The sequence below is a fragment of the Gavia stellata genome, chromosome 34, assembly GCF_030936135.1.
Source record: "Gavia stellata isolate bGavSte3 chromosome 34, bGavSte3.hap2, whole genome shotgun sequence".
Classification (NCBI taxonomy): domain Eukaryota; kingdom Metazoa; phylum Chordata; class Aves; order Gaviiformes; family Gaviidae; genus Gavia; species Gavia stellata.
The window spans coordinates 1,943,582-1,963,870 of NC_082627.1; the positions used below are offsets into that span (position 1 = coordinate 1,943,582).

Consider the following 20,289-nt stretch of genomic DNA (forward strand, 5'->3'; position numbering starts at 1 on the left):
GTTTAACCCCAGCTGGCAACTAAGCACCACACAGCCCCAGGTGGGATGGGGGAGAGAATCGGAAGAGTAAAAGTGAGAAAGCTCATGGGTTGAGATAAAGACAGTTTAACAGGTAAAGCAAAAGCCACGCAGGCAGGCAAAGCAAAACAAGGAATTCATTCACTCCTTCCCATTGGTAGGCAGGTGTTCAGCCATCTCCAGGAAAGCAGGGCTCCATCAAGCATAACAGTTGCTTGGGAAGACAAACACCATCGCTCCATGCTAGCTGCTATGAAGAAAGTTAACTCTTCCCCAGCCAAAACCAGCACAATATCCCAGCACTGAAATGCATGTCCTCCTTCTTCTGCTGCCTCAAAATCCAAAATCAACCTGCTTCACTTCAGCATGACACCCCCTTCAGCCCCGCCACTACTTCAGGCCTTCTTCCTGCCTTTAACACACTCATGGGTGGGCACACTCCGCTCTCTCCCTGCACTCCCATGGATCTCACAAACCTTTCCCGCTTCCCCTGCAGTTATGGGACCTCACTCTGGGAGGGTCATGCATTTTGCAGCATCATGGATGTTTCCTGTGGTCCATTCAAGTGTGGGTCCATGCAGGAGCCCTGTCTGTGCACCACAAGCCCCCTGATGCGAGCCCTCACCCTGCGCAGTCATGCAGTACAAGCTGTACACTGATGTTTTTCTCTCGCAGGAACTTTCCAGCTCAGCCCAGCTCCCTCCAAGACCTCCTACCTTCCCTGCCCTCTCTCCAGCCCAGCCCACTCTGGTCTGGCCCCACAGCACTACTTGCCACAGGGTGCTGCAGAGCTCTGGCCACTCACCCCAGAGCCCCAGCCCCTCTGAAGGGCACAGCAGCCCCTGGGGGGCAGAGAGGAGTCAGCCCCAGAGGTTGGAGGCCACAAGGACAAGGAGGTCAGTGACACCCTGTGTCCCCTGTTCTCCTCTCCAGCATATCCTGAGAGCTCTGCAGCGCCTTTGTGCCATCCCGTCTCCCCAGGCTGGCACAAGAGCCCTGGTCCTTGTGGTCCTCAAGATCTCCTCATCCCCCCAGCACAAAGCAGCCTGCCCCAAGCTGGTGCAGCCAGAAAGGTGTTTCTGTTTCCCATTCAATTCTGCTATGCTGAGGATGGATCGTACACCAAGAAGTTGCTGCAGGTTCATTTATTTTCTTAAATGAAATGGTTTACTATTTATACAAATTCTCTGGGTCACACAAGATGGGAGGATCACTAAGGGGAGTAATAATTGCATTTATTTGAAGACAAAAAGATCAAAAGTGGAAAAAGGAAAAAAAAATGTAGGAAAGGCAGACTTGGCCTGTCACGACATACACTGGGAGTCAGCTGCAGAGGAATGCAGGCAGCCTATGGCTGCTGAAAGACATCCAGTTACCAGTTTCCTCAGGGCATCCTTGAGCTCCTGGTTCCTCATGCTGTAGATGAGGGGGTTCACTGCTGGAGGCACCACCGAGTACAGAAATGACACCAACAGATTGAGAAGTGGGGAGGAGGTGGAGGGTGGCTTCAGATAGGCAACCATGACAGTGCTAAGAAACAGGGATACCACGACCAGGTGAGGGAGGCAGGTGGAAAAGGCTTTGTGCCGTCCCTGCTCAGAGGGGATCCTCAGCACAGCCCTGAAGATCTGCACATAGGAGAGCACAATGAAAACAAAACATCCCAAAAGTAGAAAAACACTAAAAGCAATAAGCCCAGCTTCCCTGAGGTAGGTGTCTGAGCAGGAGAGCTTGAGGATCAGGGGGATTTCACAGAAGAACTGGTCCACAAAATTGCCTTGGCAGAGTGGTAAAGAAAATGTATTGGCTGTGTGCAGCAGAGCATTGAGAAACCCACTGCCCCAGGCAGCTGCTGCCATGTGGACACAAGCTCTGCTGCCCAGGAGGGTCCCGTAGTGCAGGGGTTTGCAGATGGCAACATAGCGGTCATAGGCCATGACAGTGAGGAGAGAATACTCTGCTGACATCAGAAAGGAAAAGACAAACACTTGAGCAGCACATCCCTTATAGGAGATGGCCCTGGTGTCCCACAGGGAATTGGCCATGGATTTGGGGAGAGTGGTGGAGACGGAGCCCAAGTCAAGAAAAGAGAGGTTGAGGAGGAAGAAGTACATGGGGGTGTGGAGGTGGTGGTCGCAGGCTATGGCGGTGATGATGAGGCCATTGCCCAGGAGGGCAGCCAGGTAGATGCCCAGGAAGAGCCAGAAGTGCAAGAGCTGCAGCTCCCGGGTGTCTGCGAATGCCAGGAGGAGGAATTCAGTCATGAAGCTTCCATTAGACTTTTGGTCCCTCATGGCATGGGAGCCTATTTATGGAAGAAAAGGCATCAATGAGTTATGAGAGAATTCTCTGAGAAAAATCTATTTAATTTCTTATAGAAACCCCCAAACCACCTGTCCCTAATCAAGAAGACGTTTGGCAGGTCCCTTTTGTGAGCTCTGGTTGGTGCTGGCTGAGGGTGTCCCTGGCAGCAGTGCACTCTGCGGTGGGCTCTGGGGGAGCCAGCGCTGCCCTACAGCGATAGGGAAATAGGAACGTGGGGTCTATGGTTAAATCCGCTCATGATATCAAAGAGCTTTTCCCCACTGTCTCTCCCAAGTCACCCAACCCTGGAGCAGAGCTGTGAGGATTTTGTTTTGTTTATTCTGCCCTAGTGGCCCCACCACCCCTGAGGAGTGATTTAAGGCAGAAATCCTTGGCATTAGTATTGCCCTTCAAGTGAAACCTTGTGGGTTCTGAGAAGCAAAGGGGCCGTCCCTTAGTGCAGAGTGAGGACAGCCAGTCTGTCCATCAGCCCTGGTCTCAGCTGCCTTGTGCTGGCACCTCTTTGAGCTGGAGGACGATAGCACTCAAGTGTTCCCCCCAAATGAAAATTGACACTGCTGAGAGCAAAAGAAATCCAGTTGCCAAGTGCAGACCTCCAAACCCCTCACCCTGCCTCAGCGTACCCAAGGAGGAGCTCAGCTCTCCCCTCCCAGCCAGGGGCACAGAGGGCTCACTGCCACTGCCTGCGTGGAGCCACCCAGCAGCATTTCTGTGGCCTTAGCGCTGACTTGTCTTCTCCATGGGGCTCCTGTATAACACAGAGATGCCATGGGTGAGCTGTGCCCTTCTGGAGGGCACCCTGCAGCCCAGCAGGACCCCCAGGGAAAGAGTCAAATGTCCTAAAGATGGGGCTTCCAAAAGCAGCGTTGGCTCTCTCCCAGACCTGAAAAATGCATTGCCACAGGCTGTGCTACATCTACATGGGAGAGGAGACCCGATGTGGGGGTGGTGTGTGCTCCAGGGGAGGTTTCTGCACTGCAGGGGATGGCAGGGAGGTACCCAGTTCCCCCTCCCACAGTGTTTCTGAGAGTAGCTCCCTCTCCCTCCCTGCCCATGTCTCTGCTGCCTGGAGCTCTCCCTGCCAGGAGCTATTTCCCTGTCCCCACGTGTCTGCTCCCTGCCAGTGCTCAGAGACCCCAACGCACCCGCTGTGTGCTCAGCTCTGCCCTGCAGACACCTCCTGGCAGCAGGGCACTGCCCAGGGGCATCTCTATGTGTGCAGAAGCTAAGGAGCAGCTCAAACAAGTCCCACAGACACCACCGAGGTGATGCTGTCCTGCTGTCTGTAGGCTGAGCAGTGCCTTAGGGGACTAGATGAGGTTCCTTGCAGACCTACCCATCTCTCAGGGCAATGCTCCTGGAGTCTCAGTGTCTTGTCCAAATTCAACACCTCCATCACTCTTTCCCTGCCCTCTCCCCTCTCCCTCAGTGCAGGACATGAACTGAGGGTCGGGAAAGCAACTTTGTCTCAAAGAGCACCTTCATTGACCTTCCTATGGCAAAGTCTCCTCTGGAAAGAGTCACTTGGTGAGCTTGACCTGGGATCTTTCAGTGTAACTGTTAAGGTGTCTCAGAGAGTTGTCCACACCTGACAGATCCATTTCCATTCCCACCCATCCAACTAGTATAACCTTTAATGCAAAGACTCAGGAATGCACAAGCTGAAGCAGGAAAGCCTTGCCTTGACTGTCATCTTTGAAAGATCCTCTACAGAAATGTGCTGGGGGTGATGTGGAGCTGTGAGCAGCCCTGACACACACGGCACCCTTTCAACAGCAGAAGGACCCTGCCTGGCTAGCGGTCACTCCTTCCACCCTGAGCTTCTCCCTGCAGTGCCCTGGGGAGCTCCCTGGGCAGGCTGAGTGCTGACCCTGGCAGGCAGCGGAGTCCCTGCCCCGGCTCACAGTCCCCTGGGGTGCAGGGACCCTGCTCGGAAGGACAGCCCTGGGCACCCCTGGATGCACACCCACCTTCACACCCCTGCAGCCATCCCCGGGAGAAGGCAGCCATCGTGCCCTGTCCCTCTGACAGTGCAGTGAGGAATCCCTGCTGTGGAGCACATCCTTCTCCTCCATACTAGGGAATCTGTGAGAGTCCTCCGGGAAGTTCCTACAGGCTATGGGATGAACCAGGTCTAGGAGACCCCTGCAGAATACTCATTATTATTGTCCTGCAGCTCAGAGACTTACCATATAGAGGGCTGTGAAGATTTCTTTGCCAATCAACTCTCCTCTGTCCTCCCACTCCACACTGCCTTTAAAGTCTCTCTGCCTCGCTCCTCTCCCCTCGGTGCTTACAGGCAGTGTCCTCAGCCCTGCTGCACTTTGAAGAAAAGCTGCTCCTGGGCAGAGCTGTCTCTCTGCAGCACTGCCCACTTGCCATCAGCTCCCTCCCTCCATCCCAGGAGCCCAGCCCAGCTCAGCAGCAGAGGACCAGCCCAAGGCAGCACTTTCTCTGCCCCCTCTGGGCTCCCTCCAGGTGTCCCTGGGGCTCCAGGGGAACCTGCTGTGAAACAGGCTGAAGGAATCACTGCTGTTCCCTTCCTCAGCTGGGGAGAGACGCTTCTCTCCAGCACTGTCATTTTCCTGCTCAGAGAGAGAGTTCAGTCTAAATATCACCTTTCCTTGTCCCATCAGTATGCAGAATACCCAGTGAGCGTGAGGGATCTCCTTTACCACTTCTGAGGGAAGAGATTCAGCTGAGGCAATCGAGGCATCTCATCCTGGGTTTGTAGTCCTGGGGCTGGAAGTGGTCTCAGCTCCCTCCCATGCCTGCCACAAACCCACAGGAGGTGGGATTTCTCTTGCCTCTCTTCAGGTGTGCAAAAACTGACATTTCCATGTGAGCTTTTTGTCTCAGCTCCCCTGCTAATTAATGGAGATGGAGGGCAGGAGTGAGTGCTTCAGATGCAAATACCTGGTGGCATCTGAGGTGCCAGAGGTGGCCCAAGGTATGTGCAGGAAACTGCAAGCTCTAGTGGAGCATTTCTCATGGACAGGGCAGTGTCCATCTTGGAGGCCATTGGGAAATTCCTTTGGCCAACTGAAATGACAGCAGATGGCCACATTTAGGAGAATGAACTTGTCCCCACTCGGTATGGACAGGGCAGCCTATAGAGGTATTTGTCTGCCCCAATGGTGTTATTTTGCACCAGAAGAGCTAAGTTTCTCTCTTTCGCTTCTCCATCACCTATATGTATTAGATCAGCATTGACTATGGTGTCTCATGGTGTCCTGCCAGGGCTGCACAGCCCAGGCCCTCTTCCATCTGGATTCAGTGGCAGCAGGGTTTGCTCACTCTCTGAGCACCTCATGTTGCTTTTCTCATCATCTACATCTACATCTACAGCTGCACCTACATCGCATATCATCTTTTACGTTGCCATCTGCAATCCATTTCGAGCACATCTCTGCCATGTAGCAAAGCCTTTACATATATGGGGTCTTGGGACTCAGTTCCAGTTTAGTTTGTGACAAGTCTGAGGTGGGCCCCAGCGGGCAGCAGCTGAGGTGCTGCAGCCCAAATGCGCACCAATGCCCTCAGCCTGGGGCACAGACAGGAGGAGCTGGAGCCCCGCGTGCCATCACAGAAGTGCCGCATTGATGGAAGAACTGCCAAGGTGTGGTGGGACAGCTCGCACAACTCGGGGGGTGTGCAGGATGGACACAGGCTCTTCAGGAGACACTCATCATCTGTTTGATGGAGCTGCTGGGAAGTATGGACCTCCACTATGGGACGGGCAAGAGGTGGACTTAGCGCTTGTGGGTGAGAGCCAGAGGAGAGGCCATTTAGGGTGATATTGTGGCAGGACATAAGGAAACTGCAGTCAGGGCAAAGAAATGGACAAAGCCTTCTTTGAAAACCTGAGGCTTTCTCTGGATCAATGACACCGGGTCTTACTGGGAACATCAACAACCCCGACATTCACTGGATTGGGATCGCAGTGCAGGAGGTTTCTGGAGGTTTTTGGGAAAACTTCTTCTCACAGCTTCCAGGGAGCCCAACAAAGGTGATGCTGGCTTGGGTCTGGTACTTGCAAACATGGAAGAGCTGGTCAGGGATGTGAAATCCAGCATCACACTCTGTTGTAGCGACCATGAAAATCAGGGTGTGTCCCAGCTCCTGAGCAGAGTGTTAAAAGGAGAGTACAAGTGCAGACGCAAGACCTCAGAGGGATAAACTGTGGCCTGTTCTGGGGGTTTTCAGTTGGGGAACTTACAGGCAGGAGCACTGAAGGGCAGAGCACAAGTACTGCGCACTGAGCAGAGCTCAGTACAGCCGGTCTTTAAGGACAGCCTCCTGCAATGGCCCATATGGACATCCAGTTGACTCTCTCAAGGGAATTCAACGGCACCAAGATGAGTTCTTACCACTGAAGTTAGAGTCAAAGAAGAAACCAAGACCATGTGGGGCCACTGCAGAATTTAGCAAGAGCAGGTGTAAATGGGTCTGAGGTGCTCTATGCTGTCTTTGGTTCAGCCTTCATCAGCAAGGTCTCCCAGACCCTGGTGCCTTGAGGCAGAACCCATGGAGAACAGCTATCAGTGGGTGGGGATCAAGTCACTCAAAGGAGTGAGAATACCTGAGAGAAACTACTCTACAGACACCAAGGTCAGTGAAGAAGGAGGGGGAGGAGGTGCTCCAGGCACCGGATCAGACATTCCCCTGCAGCCCCTGGTGAAGACCATGGTGAGGCAGGCTGTCTTACTGCAGCCCATAGAGGTCCACAGTGGAGCAGATATCCACCTGCAGTCCCGGGAGGACCTCATGCCAGAGCAGGTGGATGCACCCAAAGGAGGCTGTGACCCCGTGGAGAGCCCATGCTGAAGCAGGCTCCTGGACGCAGCTGTGGACACCTGGGGAGAGGAGCCCACACTGGAGCAGGTTTGCTGGCAGGACTTGTGACCTCATGGGAACCTCACATGGGAGCAGTCTGTTCCTGAAGGAGTGAACTCTGTGGAGATGACCCAAGCTGGAGAAGTATCTGGAGGACTGTCTCCCATGGGAGGGACCCTACTCTGGAGCAGGGGAAGAGTGTGAGGAGGAAGAAGCGTCAGAGAGAACATGTGATGAACTGACTCAACCCCCATTCCACATCCCCCTGTGCCACTCTGGGGGAGGAGGTAGAGAAACAAGGAGTAACTTGAGCCCAAGAAGAAGGGAGGGGTGGGGGGAAGGTGTTTTAAGTTTTAGTTTTATTTTCTCATTATGCTACACTGCTTTGATTCACGATGAAGTCAATTAATGTCCCCAAGTCGAGTCTCTTTTGCCTGTGGCGGTGATTGCTGAGTGATACCCCTGTCCTTATCTCAACCCACGAGCCTTTCATTATATTTTGTCTCCAGTGTCCAGTTGAGGCTGGGCAAAAAGGTGAGTAAAAGACTGATTGGATGCATTGGGTTCTCTCCTGGGACTTAATGATATTATCAATGTCCCAGAGGACCTGACAGAATTTGCAGATGACACAAAACTGAGGCAGGGGACCACTGTGTACACTGGAGGGCTGCCTTCGGGAGGAACTTCAACAGCTTGGAAGAGTGGGCCAACAAGAAGCTACCAGATTTCAGAAAGGAGAAATTCCAAGTCTTGCCGCTGGGGTTGCCTAACCCTGGGCAACAGCCCTGGCTGGGGCACAGCTCAGCAGAAAAGGCCCTGAGGGTCGTGGGGAACATGAAGGTGCATATAAGTATGTGGTGAGGCCTGGCAGCCAAGAAGGCCAACAGCATGGTGGCTGTATGAACAGGAGCAAGGCCAGGAGATGAGGGGGAGGGATTCTCCCCCTCTATCCAGTCCTCACTAGACCGCACGCACAGCACTGCACTGAGTTTGGGGCCTCCAGTCCCCAGTAGAGGCAAGAAGCGCTGCCAAGGGAAGGCGAGGGCCAGCAACAGCATTTAGTGCTTTAACCATCCATGTGGGAGAAGCTGCTGGATGTTCTCAATTTTGGAGCTGGGCTCTGGCGAGACTGAGAATGTGAGGGAACGTTAAGTGTCGAAGGAGGTGCAGATCTCCACGGTTGTTTTGCTTGCTTGAGATGGAGTCAGCTTTCCCCATCGGAGCCCTCATAACGCTATGCTTTGTTTTGATACCTTGAAAGGTGTTGATAACACACCAGTATTTTGGCTGAGCGGTGCTTGCACAGCATCCAGGCTGTCTCTCCAACATTCTCCCCCCTCATCCCCAAAGGCCACTCGGCTGGGGGTGGGCAAGATGTTGGGAGGGGACATAGCTGGGACAGCTGATCCAAACTGACCAAATGGATATTCCACACCGTATGATGTCTGGTCAGCAATGAAAGCTAAGAGAAAGAAGGAGGAGAGGGGAGCATTCGTTATGATGACGTTTCTTGTCCAGAGCAACCGCTACATGTACTGAAGCCCTGCTTCCCAGGAAGTGGCTGGACATCGCCTGCTGATGGGAAGTAGACAATAAACCTTTTGTTTTCCTTGGCTTCTGCGCATGGCCTTGGATTAAACTGCCTTTATCTTGACCCACAAGTTTTTTCCATCTTCTATTCTCTCCCCCGCCATCCTGCTGAGGAGGCCAGTGATAGAGCAGCTTGGTGGGCACCTGATGTTCAGCCAAGGTCAACCCACCACAGACAAGTAACCTGGGATCATTATAGAGACATTGTCTGAGAATCCAGGGACTAACACAGAAAAGCTAAAGCCCAAAAGGAATTCAATAATTAGATCTGGCCAGGAATGTCAAAGACAGCAAGAAGGGCTTCTGTAAAGACACGGGAAGCAACAGGAAGACTAGGGAAAGATGTAGGTCCATTGCTCATCAAGACAGGAGGCCTGATTACACAGGACATGGCAAAGGCTGAGGTACAGGGTTCCACCTTTGCCTCAGTCTTTGCTAGCAAGACTGGCCTTCAGTAATCCCAGGTCCCAGAGACCAGGGGAAAACGTTGGAGCAAGGAAGAGGTGCATTTGGTGGAAGGAGATCAGGTCAGCGAATGCTTAGGCAAACTGGACAGACATACGTCCATGGGCCCAGATGGGCTGTACCCACGAGTCTTGCGGGAGCTGTCAGATGTAGTTGTGAGGCAATACTCGATAATCTTGGTGCCATTGAATTCCCTTGAGACAGTCAACTTACTGTCCGTATGGGCCATTGCAGGAGGCTGTCCTTAAAGACCGGCTGTACTGAGCTCTGCTCAGTGCACAGTACTTGTGCTCTGCCCTTCAGTGCTCCTGCCTGTAAGTTCCCCAACTGAAAACCCCCAGAACAGTTTATCCCTCTGAGGTCTTGTGTCTGCACTTGTACTCTCCTTTTAACACTCTGCTCAGGAGCTGGGACACACCCTGATTTTCATGGTCGCTACAACAGAGTGTGATGCTGGATTTCACATCCCTGACCAGCTCTTCCATGTTTGCAAGTACCAGACCCAAGCCAGCATCACCTTTGTTGGGCTCCCTGGAAGCTGTGAGAAGAAGTTTCCCCACAAACCTCCAGAAACCTCCTGCACTGTGTTCCCAATGCAGTCAATGTCAGGGTCATTGAAGGTCCTGATAAGACCCGGTGTCATTGATCCAGAGAAAGCCTCAGGTTTTCAAAGAAGACTTTGACAACTGCTTTGCCCTGACTGCAGTTTCCTTATGTCCTGCCACAATATCACCCTAAATGGCCTCTCCTCTGGCTCTCACCCACAAGCGCTCAGCCCACCTCTTGCCCATCCCAGTGTGGAGGTCCATACTTCCCAGCAGCTCCATCAAACAGATGATGAGTGTCTCCTGAAGAGCCTGTGTCCATCCTGCACATCCCCCGAGTTGTGTGAGTTGTCCCACCACACCTTGGCAGTTCTTCCATCCATGTGGCACTTCTGTGATGGCACGCGGGGCTCCAGCTCCTCCTGTCTGTGCCCCAGGCTGAGGGCATTGGTGCACGTTTGGGCTGCAGCACCTCAGCTGCTGCCCGCTGGGGCCCACCTCAGACTTGTCACAAACTAAACTGGAACTCTGAGTCCCAAGACCCCATATATGTAAATACTTTGCTACATGGCAGAGATGTGCTCGGAATGGATAGCAGATGCAAAGTAAAAGATTATATAAGTTTTAGATGTAGATGCAGATGTAGATGCAGATGTAGATGTAGATGAGGATGATGAGAAAGATGACATGAGGGGTCCACAGAGTGAGCAAACCCTGCTCTCACTGAATCCAGATTGAAGAGGTCCAGGGCTGTACAGCCCTGGCAGGACACCATGAGACACCATAGTCAATGGTGATCTAATACATATAGGTGATGGAGAAGAGAAAGAGAGGAACTTAGCTCTCCTGGTGCAAAATAACTCCACTGGGGCAGACGAATACCTCTATAGGTTACCCTGTCCATACTGAGTGGGGACAAGTTTCATTGTCCTAAATGTGGCCATCTGCTGTCATTTCAGTTTACCAAAGGAATTTCCCAACAGACTCCAAGATGGACACTGCCCTGTCCATGAGAATTGCTCCACTAGAGCCTGCCTGCAGTTTCCTGCACATACCTTGGGCCACCTCTGGCACCTCAGATGCCACCAGGTATTTACATCTGAAGCACTCACTCCTGCCCTCCATCTCCATTAATTAGCAGGGGAGCTGAGACAAAAAGCTCACATGCAAATGTCCATTTTTGCACACCTGAAGAGAGGCAAGAGAAATCCCACCTCCTGTGGGTTTGTGACAGGCATGGGAGGGAGCTGAGACCCCTTCCAGGCAAAAAAACTACAAACCCAAAATAAGATGCCTCGATTGCCTCAGCTGAATCTCTTCCCTCAGAAGCGGTAAAGGAGATCCCTCACACTCACTGGGTATTCTGCTACTGATGGGACAAGGATAGGTGATATTTAGATTGAACTCTCTCTCTGAGCAGGAAAATGGCAGTGCTGGGAAGAAGCGTCTCTGAGCTGCAGGGCAATAATAACAAGTATTCTGCAGGGGTCTCCAAGACCTGGTTCATCCCATAGCCTGTAGGAACTTCCCAGAGGACTCTCACAGATTCCCTAGTATAGAGGAGAAGGATGTGCTCCACAGCAGGGATTCCTCCCTGCACTGTCAGAGGGACAGGGCACGATGGCTGCCTTCTCCCGGGGATGGCTGTAGGGGTTTGAAACCAGGTGTGCATCCAGGGGTGCCCAGGGCTGTCCTTCCGAGCAGGGTCCCTGCACCCCAGGGCACTGTGAGCCGGGGCAGGGACTCCGCTGCCTGCCAGGGTCAGCACTCAGCCTGCCCAGGGAGCTCCCCAGGGCACTGCAGGGAGAAGCTCAGGGTGGAAGGAGTGACCGCTAGCCAGGCAGGGTCCTTCTGCTGTTGAAAGGGTGCCGTGTGTGTCAGGGCTACTAACAGCTCCACATCACCCCCAGAACATTTCTGGAGAGGATCTTTCAAAGATGACAGTCAAGGCAAGGCTTTCCTGCTTCAGCTTGTGCATTCCTGAGTCTTTGCATTAAAGGTTATACTAGTTGGATGGGTGGGAATAGAAATGGATCTGTCAGGTGTGGACAACCCTCTGAGACACCTTAACTGTTACACTGAGAGATCCCAGGTCAAGCTCACCAAGTGACTCTTTCCAGAGGAGACTTTGCCATAGGAAGGTCAATGAAGTTGCTCTTTGAGACAAAGTTGCTTTCCCGACCCTCAGTTCATGTCCTGCACTGAGGGAGAGGAGAGAGGGCAGGGAAAGAGTGATGGAGGTGTTGAATTTGGACAAGACACCAAGACTCCAGGAGCATTGCTTTGAGGGATGGGTAGGTCTGCAAGGAACCTCATCTAGTCCCCTAAGGCACTGCTCAGCCTACAGACAGCAGGGCAGCAGCACCTAGGTGGTCTCTGTGGGACTTGTTTGAGCTGCTCCTTAGCTTCTGCACACGCAGAGATGCCCCTGGGCAGTGCCCTGCTGCCAGGAGGTGTCTGCAGGGCAGAGCTGAGCACACAGCGGGTGCGTTGGGGTCTTGAGCACTGGCAGGGAGCAGACACATGGGGACAGGGAAATAGCTCCTGGCAGGGAGAGCTCCAGGCAGCAGAGACATGGGCAGGGAGGGAGAGGGAGCTACTCTCAGAAAGACTGTGGGAGGGGGAACTGGGTACCTCCCTGCCATCCCCTGCAGTGCAGAAACCTCCCCTGGAGTACACACCACCCCCCATCAGGTCTCCTCTCCCATGTAGATGTAGCACAGCCTGTGGAAAGCATTTTGCAGGGCTGGGAGAGAGCCAATCCACTTTTTGGATGCCCCATTATTAGGATGTTTGACTCGTTCCCTGGGGGGTCCTGCTGGGCTGCAGGGTGCCCTCCAGAAGGGCACAGCTCACCCATGGCATCTCTGTGTTTTGCAGGAGCCCCATGGAGAAGACAAGTCAGCGCTAAGGCCACAGAAATGCTGCTGGGTGGCTCCACGCAGGCAGCGGCAGTGAGCCCTCTGTGCCCCTGGCTGGGAGGGGAGAGCTGAGCTCCTCCTTGGGTACGCTGAGGCAGGGTGAGGGGTTTGGAGGTCTGCACTTGGAAACTGCATTTCTTTTGCTCTCAGCAGTGTCCAGTTTCATTTGGGGAGAACACTTGAGTGCTATCGTCCTCCAGCTCAAAGAGGTGCCAGCACAAGGCAGCTGAGACCAGGGCTGATGGACAGACTGGCTGTCCTCACTCTGCACTAAGGGACGGCACCTTTGCTTCTCAGAACCCACAAGGTTTCACTTGAAGGGCACTACTAATGCCAAGGCTTTCTGCCTTAAAAACACTCCTCGGGGGTGGTGGGGCCACTACAGCAGAATAAACAAAACAAAATCCTCACAGCTCTGCTCCAGGGTTGGGTGCCTTGGGAGAGACAGTGGGGAAAAGCTCTTTGATATCACGAGCGGATTTAACCATAGACCCCATTCGCAGACACCCAGGAGCTGCATCTCTTGCAGTTCTGGCTCTTCCTGGGCATCTACCTGACTGCACTCCTGGGCAATGGGATCATCATCACCACCATCGCCTGTGACCACCACCTCCACACCCCCATGTACTTCTTCCTCCTCAACCTCTCCCTCCTTGACCTGGGCTCCATCTCCACCACTCTCCCCAAATCCATGGCCAATTCCCTGTGGGACACCAGGGCCATCTCTTATGGGGGATGTGCTCTCCAGGTCTTTATGTTTCTATTTTTTCTATCATCAGAATATTTTCTTCTCACTGTCATGGCCTATGACCGCTACGTTGCCATCTGCAAACCCCTGCACTACGGGACCCTCCTGGGCAGCAGTGCTTGTGTCCACATGGCAGCAGCTGCCTGGGGCAGTGGGTTTCTCAACACTCTGCTGAACACGGCCAATACCTTTTCACTGCCACTCTACAAAGACAATGCCTTGTACCAATTCTTTTGTGAAGTCCCCCAGATCCTCAGGCTCTCCTGCTCAGACACCTACCTCAGCGAGGTTGGGCTTATTGCTTTTATTGCTTTTCTAGTTTTCGGGTGTTTTGTTTTCATGGTGCTGTCCTATGTGCAGATCTTCAGGGCTGTGCTGAGGATCCCCTCTGAACAGGGACGTCATAAAGCCTTTTCCACCTGCCTCCCTCACGTGGTCGTCGTCTCCCTGTTTATCAGCACTGCCATGGTTGCCTACCTGAAGCCGCCCTCCATCTCCTCCCCACTTCTCAATCTGATGGTGTCATTTCTGTACTCAGTGGTGCCTCCAGCAGTGAACCCCCTCATCTACAGCATGAGGAACCAGGAGCTCAAGGATGCCCTGAGCAAACTGGTAACTGGATGTCTTTCAGCAGCCATAGGCTGCCTACCTTCCTCTGCAGCTGCCTCCCAGCGTCTGTCGTGACAGGCCAAGTCTGCTTTTCCTACATTTTTTTTTTTTCCCCACTTTGGAAGTTGTTGTTTTCAATTAAATATAAGTATTCCTCCCCTTAATGATTCACCCCATTTTGTGTGACCCAGAGTCTTTGTATAAATAGGAAACCATTTTCTTTAAGAAATTAAAAGTACCTGCAGCAACTTCTTGGTCTATGATCCATCCTCAGCATAGGAGAAATAAATCGGAAACAGAAACGCCTTTCTGGCTGCACCAGCTTGGAGAAGGCTGCTTTGTGCTAGAGGGATGAGGAGCTCTTGAGGACTGCAAGGACGAGGGCTCTTGTGCCAGCCTGGGGAGACGGGATGGTCCGGAGGGGCTGCAAACCTCTCAGGATATGCTGGAGAGGAGAACAGGGGACACAGGGTGCCACTGATCTCCTTGTCCTTGTGGCCCCCCATCTCTGTGACTGCCCCTCAAAGTCTGCTGTGCCCTTCAGAGGGGCTGGGGCTCTGGGGTGAGTGGCCAGAGCTCTGCAGCACCCTGTGGCAAGTAGTGCTGTGGGGCCAGACCAGAGTGGGCTGGGCTGGAGAGAGGGCAGGGGAGGTAGGAGGTCTTGGAGGGAGCTGGGCTGAGCTGGAAAGTTCCTGCAAGAGAAAAACATCAGTGTGCAGCTTGTACTGCATGACCGTGGAGGATGAGGGCTCGCATCAGGGGGCTTGTGGTGCACAGACAGGGCTCCTGGATGCGAGCTGAGACACGCAGGTGCAGGAGAGAGGAGGCCAGTCTGTGCCCTTGGTGGCACGGACAGACCAGGAAGGTGGCCCAGGGCCTTTTTCACCTCCCAGCCTCTCTCACCAGTCATTTCCAGCACTGGCTGTTCACCCAGTTTATGGGTAAGTCTGGCTGTGAGGCCATCTCCATTCTCCTGCTGAGCTCAGTGCCTGCATCGGGGAAATGGCCAGCTCTGACCAGCTGCTGCTGAAGAGTGAGTGGCCCTGAGCAGCAGTGATTGGCCATGTGTAGGCCTGGGAGAGAGGGTCGGGAGATGTCCCTGAGAAAAAAAGTGATGGCTCATGGCATTAGCAAATCCTTCCAGCCATGCCTGAGCCCAGAAATGGAAAGCAGTGGATCTGTGCGGGTGGAGGAGGAAGAGGAGTTTTTTCCTGGGAAGGTGTCAGGAAGAAAGTCCCCTCTTGTGCACAGCAAAGATAAGGAAGATGTCTCCATGTTGTGTGCATGCCTCACCCTGGCAGAGAGGGAATGCCCGCTGCTGGGGGTGGCTGTGTTCAGTCACACCTCATGAGCTGGCCTTGCTCTCTTCCCCTCCTTCACTGCCCACACTTGGATGGACCACAAGAACCATCCATGATGCTGGAAAATGCATGACCCTCCCAGAGGGAGGTCCCATAACTGCAGGGGAAGCGGGAAGGGTTTGTGAGACCCATGGGAGTGCAGGGAGAGAGCGGGGTGTGCCCAGCAGTAAGTGTGTTAAGGGTAGGAAGAGGATCTGAAATAGCAGGGGAGGTGTGTGGGTGTGTGTGCTGTCATGCTGAAGTGAAGTAGGTTGAGCGTTGACTTTAAAGGATGCAGGAGAAGATCGATGTGCATCTCAGTGCTGGGATGTGGATATACATAGAGGATTCAAGCAAGTGTGGGGCTGGGACATCTTGGGAGCTAGAGGAGCATCAGGAGGGCTTTGAAGGAAACCGGATAGGTTGTGGGGAACTCACAGGCACTGGCAAATCTTCAGCTTTGTGTTTGAAGCAACAGCCAGTGAGGACAGAACGCCATCAGTAAAACTTGGGATAACATGGGGTCAGAGCAAGGTGGGAAGCAGCGGGGTGGCTAAAATCTGCAGGGAAACAGGCAGAGGCATAGGACAGTGTAGGACTGTCTGTGGTGGGGATGGCCGAGAGGCTGGACTGATTTCAGCAGAGCTGAAGTGTTTATCCTCCCTGTTATGGCAACTGTCTCTTCCACTGACACCCGTGAGAAAACAGTGATTCCATACAGCCCAGAGCCTCATTGCCTCCTCACCCTCACTCCACAGAGCCTAGGAAATGGCCTACCGCTCTCCTGCACTCAGCATCACACACCTCCATATCCCACTGCTCCCAGGAAGAGCCATTAGCATTACATCATGGGGGAAAGGCAGGGGACGACGGCCAGGCCTTGGCCATCGTGATTGCTGAAACACATATAGGGCTTTCACAGCCACCTCCACATGGAGGTGGGCCACGTGGTCGTTCCCTCCATGGTCTCTTCAGTGACGGTCTTCAGTGGAGCCCACTAACAGTCTCAGAAACTTGGACAATTGCTGCTGACTTCTACTTCTTCAGAGGCTTGTCCAATCTTTCAGTATCTGCAGTTCAGAAGCTTGGCACCAGAGGGCTCATTAACATGCAAAACTCCCTAAGGAGCCAAGGCTCTGTGCATCATTTTCCTTTAGGGCTTCAATTCTTATGTGGTTAATAGGAGAGGTTTCAGGAGTGCAGTCAAAGTCAAAAGATGTCAATACTAAACAGTAAGAAAGGATTCATTTTTTCCCCACTTTTCTTCATTTTTCTGCTTATACATTCTGTGAGATCAGGAATCTTCAGTCCATATTGATCCTGAGCATCTCCAGTGGAGTTTGAATGTATACAAAAATCAAGACCCTTTATGTTGACAATCTGTGGCCATTCTTCAGCCCTACCCCCAGCCCCACCTTTTCTCTCATCAACCACCTGGCACTTACAGCAGCCTCGTTCAAATCAGAGCTTTCTGCACTGAAGTCTGTAGCTGCATGTTTCAGCCTGTGGGCACCAACTCCCACCTGCTTTATTGGAGATGCGCCAGAGGATGGAGCTGGCCATGTAGCACCCCACAGCCGGGCTGAGCAGACAGCACTGGAAACGAACGATGTGAGGGGCTGCCCTGGGACAAGTAACTTATCATCTGCTCTTTCTCAAGGGAAGAAATTGGCCTCTTGGGTGATGGGGGAGGAGTGGGGTGGGAATCCTTTCCTTCTTGTGCAAGTGTTTAAGAGAGCTGTTGCTACTCACCCTGCGATGTGCCCGTCCCTTGCTTTGGAGGAAGGGTGGTGTCTGGCATGGCGTTTCACACAACAAGGCTCTTTTGGAGAGTGGGGTTTGTTTTCCCTGGCACACCTTCTCTTTCCTGAGAGCAGAAGGATGTCGATCCTCGACACCTGTAACACGTCTTCCTGGGCATGCCCACAGGCATATCAAATTGTCTGTTTCTGTGTGAGCAAATGCACATCACAGATTTATTCTGCAGTGAGAAAGACCTTCCATTGGGCAGCTCCCCTCTCGAGTCTGCAGTGGTTCTGCTGCAATGAGTGTTCTTTACCCATCAGGAAGAACATTTATTTTGTGCTTTCACTAGGCAGGAAACACATACAGCTACTGTGAGGAGAGCAATGTCCTACAAAAAAAAAAAATATTGACAGTAAATGCTGAAATGTGTTTCTTTCTCATAGCCCCTCTTTGTGGCTATTGAGGAAATAAAAGACAAACGACACTGCAAGGCAAAGGGGAAAGGGACAACGGGACATCATCCACGGATTTTGTGCTGCTGGGAATACGTGATGTCCCCATGCTCCAGAACCTGCTCTTCCTCCTCTTGCTTATGATCTACTCAGTCACCATGGTTGGGAACATCCTCATCGTTGTGCTGGTGGTGGCTGACCAGCATCTGCACACCCTCATGTAATTCTTCCTGGGCAATCTGTCTTCCTTGGAGACCTGCTACAGCCCCACCATCCTGCCCCAGCTGCTGGCCAGCTTCCTGACTGGGGACAGCAGCATCTCTGCTCAGTTCTACTTCTTTGCTTCCTTTGCGACTACTGAGTGTTACCTGCTGACGGCCATGTCCTACGATCGGTATTTGCCCATATGCCAGCCCTTGCTCTATGCAAGCCTCATGACCTGGAAGGTCTCTCTACACCTGGCAGCTGCATCTTGGCTGGGGGGTTCACTGCTGCTGGTGGTAGTCACAGTCTTGTTATCGCAATTGCAGTTCTGTGGCCCCAAGGCCATTGACCACTTCTTCTGTGATTTAACACCATTGCTGGAGCTTGCCTGCAGTGACACCAGAGCAATCACAATTGTTTCTTTCATATTTGGTATCTTCGATGTAGTTTTTCCCTTCCTGTTCACACTGGCCTCCTACATTTGCATCATAGCTGCCATCCTGAGGATCCCATCCAGCACTGGCAGGCAGAAGGCCTTCTCCACTTGCTCCTCTCACCTCATTCTTGTCACCATTTTCTATGGCTCCCTTTTTGTTGTCTATATGCTGCCCAGAACAGACACCCTGAGACACCTCAACAAAGCTTTCTCCTTTTTCTACACTGTCCTCACACCCCTGGTCAATCCCTTCATCTACAGCCTGCGGAACAGGGAGGTCAGGGAGGCCATCAGGAAGGTGCTCAGGAAAGCCCTGCCTTGCACCCAGAGCTCACGCTACCTTGGTGACACAGGCAAAAGACACTTCTAGCTCCTTTGAAATCTCTGGATACCAGCTGGCACTTCAGAAGTGCAAGCCACTGAGATCGCTTGTGGAGTGGCAAGGGCAAGAAAGCAAAAAGTCCTTGGAGGTAAATACCGTTGTTTAAAAAACAATGTTGAAAGTGTCATGGGTTTGCTTGTGCCTTGATAGTAAACACCTTGTTGGTCTTATGTGTGGCAACTGTTGAAGTGTCAAGATTTTCTTTTCTAGAGGACACAAGAATGTGTATTTGGCCTAATAATTGAATCCTTGTAAGGACCATTGCGAGGGCATCTTTCTGACTCTGCGTTCCCAGTATGGGAATCATCTTCCCCTGTGATGCACATTTCCAGAGCATGAACCTCACATGTCAGCCACAAATGAAGGTCTACTCTCAGCGCATCACTTAGAAAAGCCGGCCATTTCTTAGGCATCAGTTGGGGATGCAGCAGGTGAGCAGCTGAGGAAGAAGCCTTTTCTTCTCCTGCTGCAAGGGGAGGTGGAGAGGCTGGAGTGGGGGGAGCAGTTCCTCTTTCTGAGAGCTAAAACAAGATCATCCCCTGGATCTCCCTTCCCCCACTTTTTCCTCCCCTCTTCCCAGAGAAAGGAGCAAATCCTGGCTCCAGCTGTGCTCCTCCTCTGCTACAGAGACCGGGACAGCCACTGCCTTGCCCCAGCTCCTTCATCCTTGGGGGATCAGGCTTTCCACCTCAGCCCTCCTTCCCCACTGGCTGGGGCTGCCTGCGATGGAGCTCATTTTCCTCCGAGCAGCCCATAAGGTGCTGTGTTTTGGATTGGGGACCAAAGCCATGTTGATAACACACCAATGTTTTAGCTATTGCTGAACAGTGTCTGCACAGCATCAAGACCATCTCTGTTTCTCACACTGCCTTACAGTGAGGAGGTTGAGGGGGCACAAGAAGTTGGGAGGGGACACAGCCAGGACAGCTGACCCAAACACACCCAACAGGTCTTCCGTGCCATATGGCTTCATGCTCAGCAATAAAAACAGAGAAGAGGGGTGTTTTGGCTGGGTCCCCATCTGGGGACTGGTGGGGCACTAGTGTACTTGTGGGAGGTTGGTAGTGATTGTAATGTCATCACTTATTATTTTAAGGTTTCTGTGTTTTTTCTTTCTTCTTTGTTCCTCTTTCCTTCACTTATTAATCTCTTTCTGTCCTAACACATAACTTTCCTCCCTTTTGCTCTTCCTATTCTCTGCCCCCATCCTGCTGGGGTGGGGAGTGAGTGAGGCACCAGTGGGAGGAAGCCAACTAGGAGGCTGCTTGGGGAGGAAGCAGAGAGGGCTGCCACAGGGACTGTGCTGGGGAGATGATCTTGTATCCCCTAATGCACCCTGGTCCATGCAGTGCCTGCACCACAAGGCTGTGGGGCCATTGGGGCAGTGGGACTTGGCTGGCCCAGCTGAGGTCTTCTCACCCCACAGTCCCCAGCTCTGTCACCCGCAGGCACTGCCACAGTCCATCTGTGCTGGGCGGTGAGGTGTTTCTGTGTGCCCTTCTCTGAGCCCATGCAGGCACCCACACTGCCTGCCTCTGCTTTGAGCAGTCACCATAGCTAGATTGCAGGGTCTCAGGAGACCCTGGCCAGGCTGTCCTTGGAGGTGGGCTGTGGTGCTCCTCAGCCCACAGCATGTGCTGAGTGCCAGCCCAGCAATGCTTCTTGCAGAAGA

At 52.8% G+C, this 20,289-nt stretch overlaps 1 protein-coding gene and 1 pseudogene across 1 annotated transcript; one reads left to right on the forward strand and one right to left on the reverse strand.

Moving 5' to 3' along the window:
- Positions 1-1,322: 1,322 nt before the first annotated feature.
- LOC132320248 (olfactory receptor 14A16-like) lies at positions 1,323-2,291 on the reverse strand. Its single transcript, XM_059832521.1, has one exon. It carries the CDS (start codon positions 2,280-2,282, stop codon positions 1,323-1,325), a length of 960 nt encoding a protein of 319 aa, XP_059688504.1. The 5' UTR covers positions 2,283-2,291.
- A 12,768-nt stretch (positions 2,292-15,059) lies between these two features.
- On the forward strand, positions 15,060-18,605 carry LOC132320249 (olfactory receptor 5AP2-like; annotated as a pseudogene).
- The last annotated feature ends 1,684 nt before the right edge of the window (positions 18,606-20,289 follow it).

What these genes read in the sequence shown, in the direction of transcription:
- LOC132320248 (XM_059832521.1), bottom strand. Translation starts at nt 2,282, where the DNA reads ATGACTGAATTCCTCCTCCTGGCATTCGCAGACACCCGGGAGCTGCAG.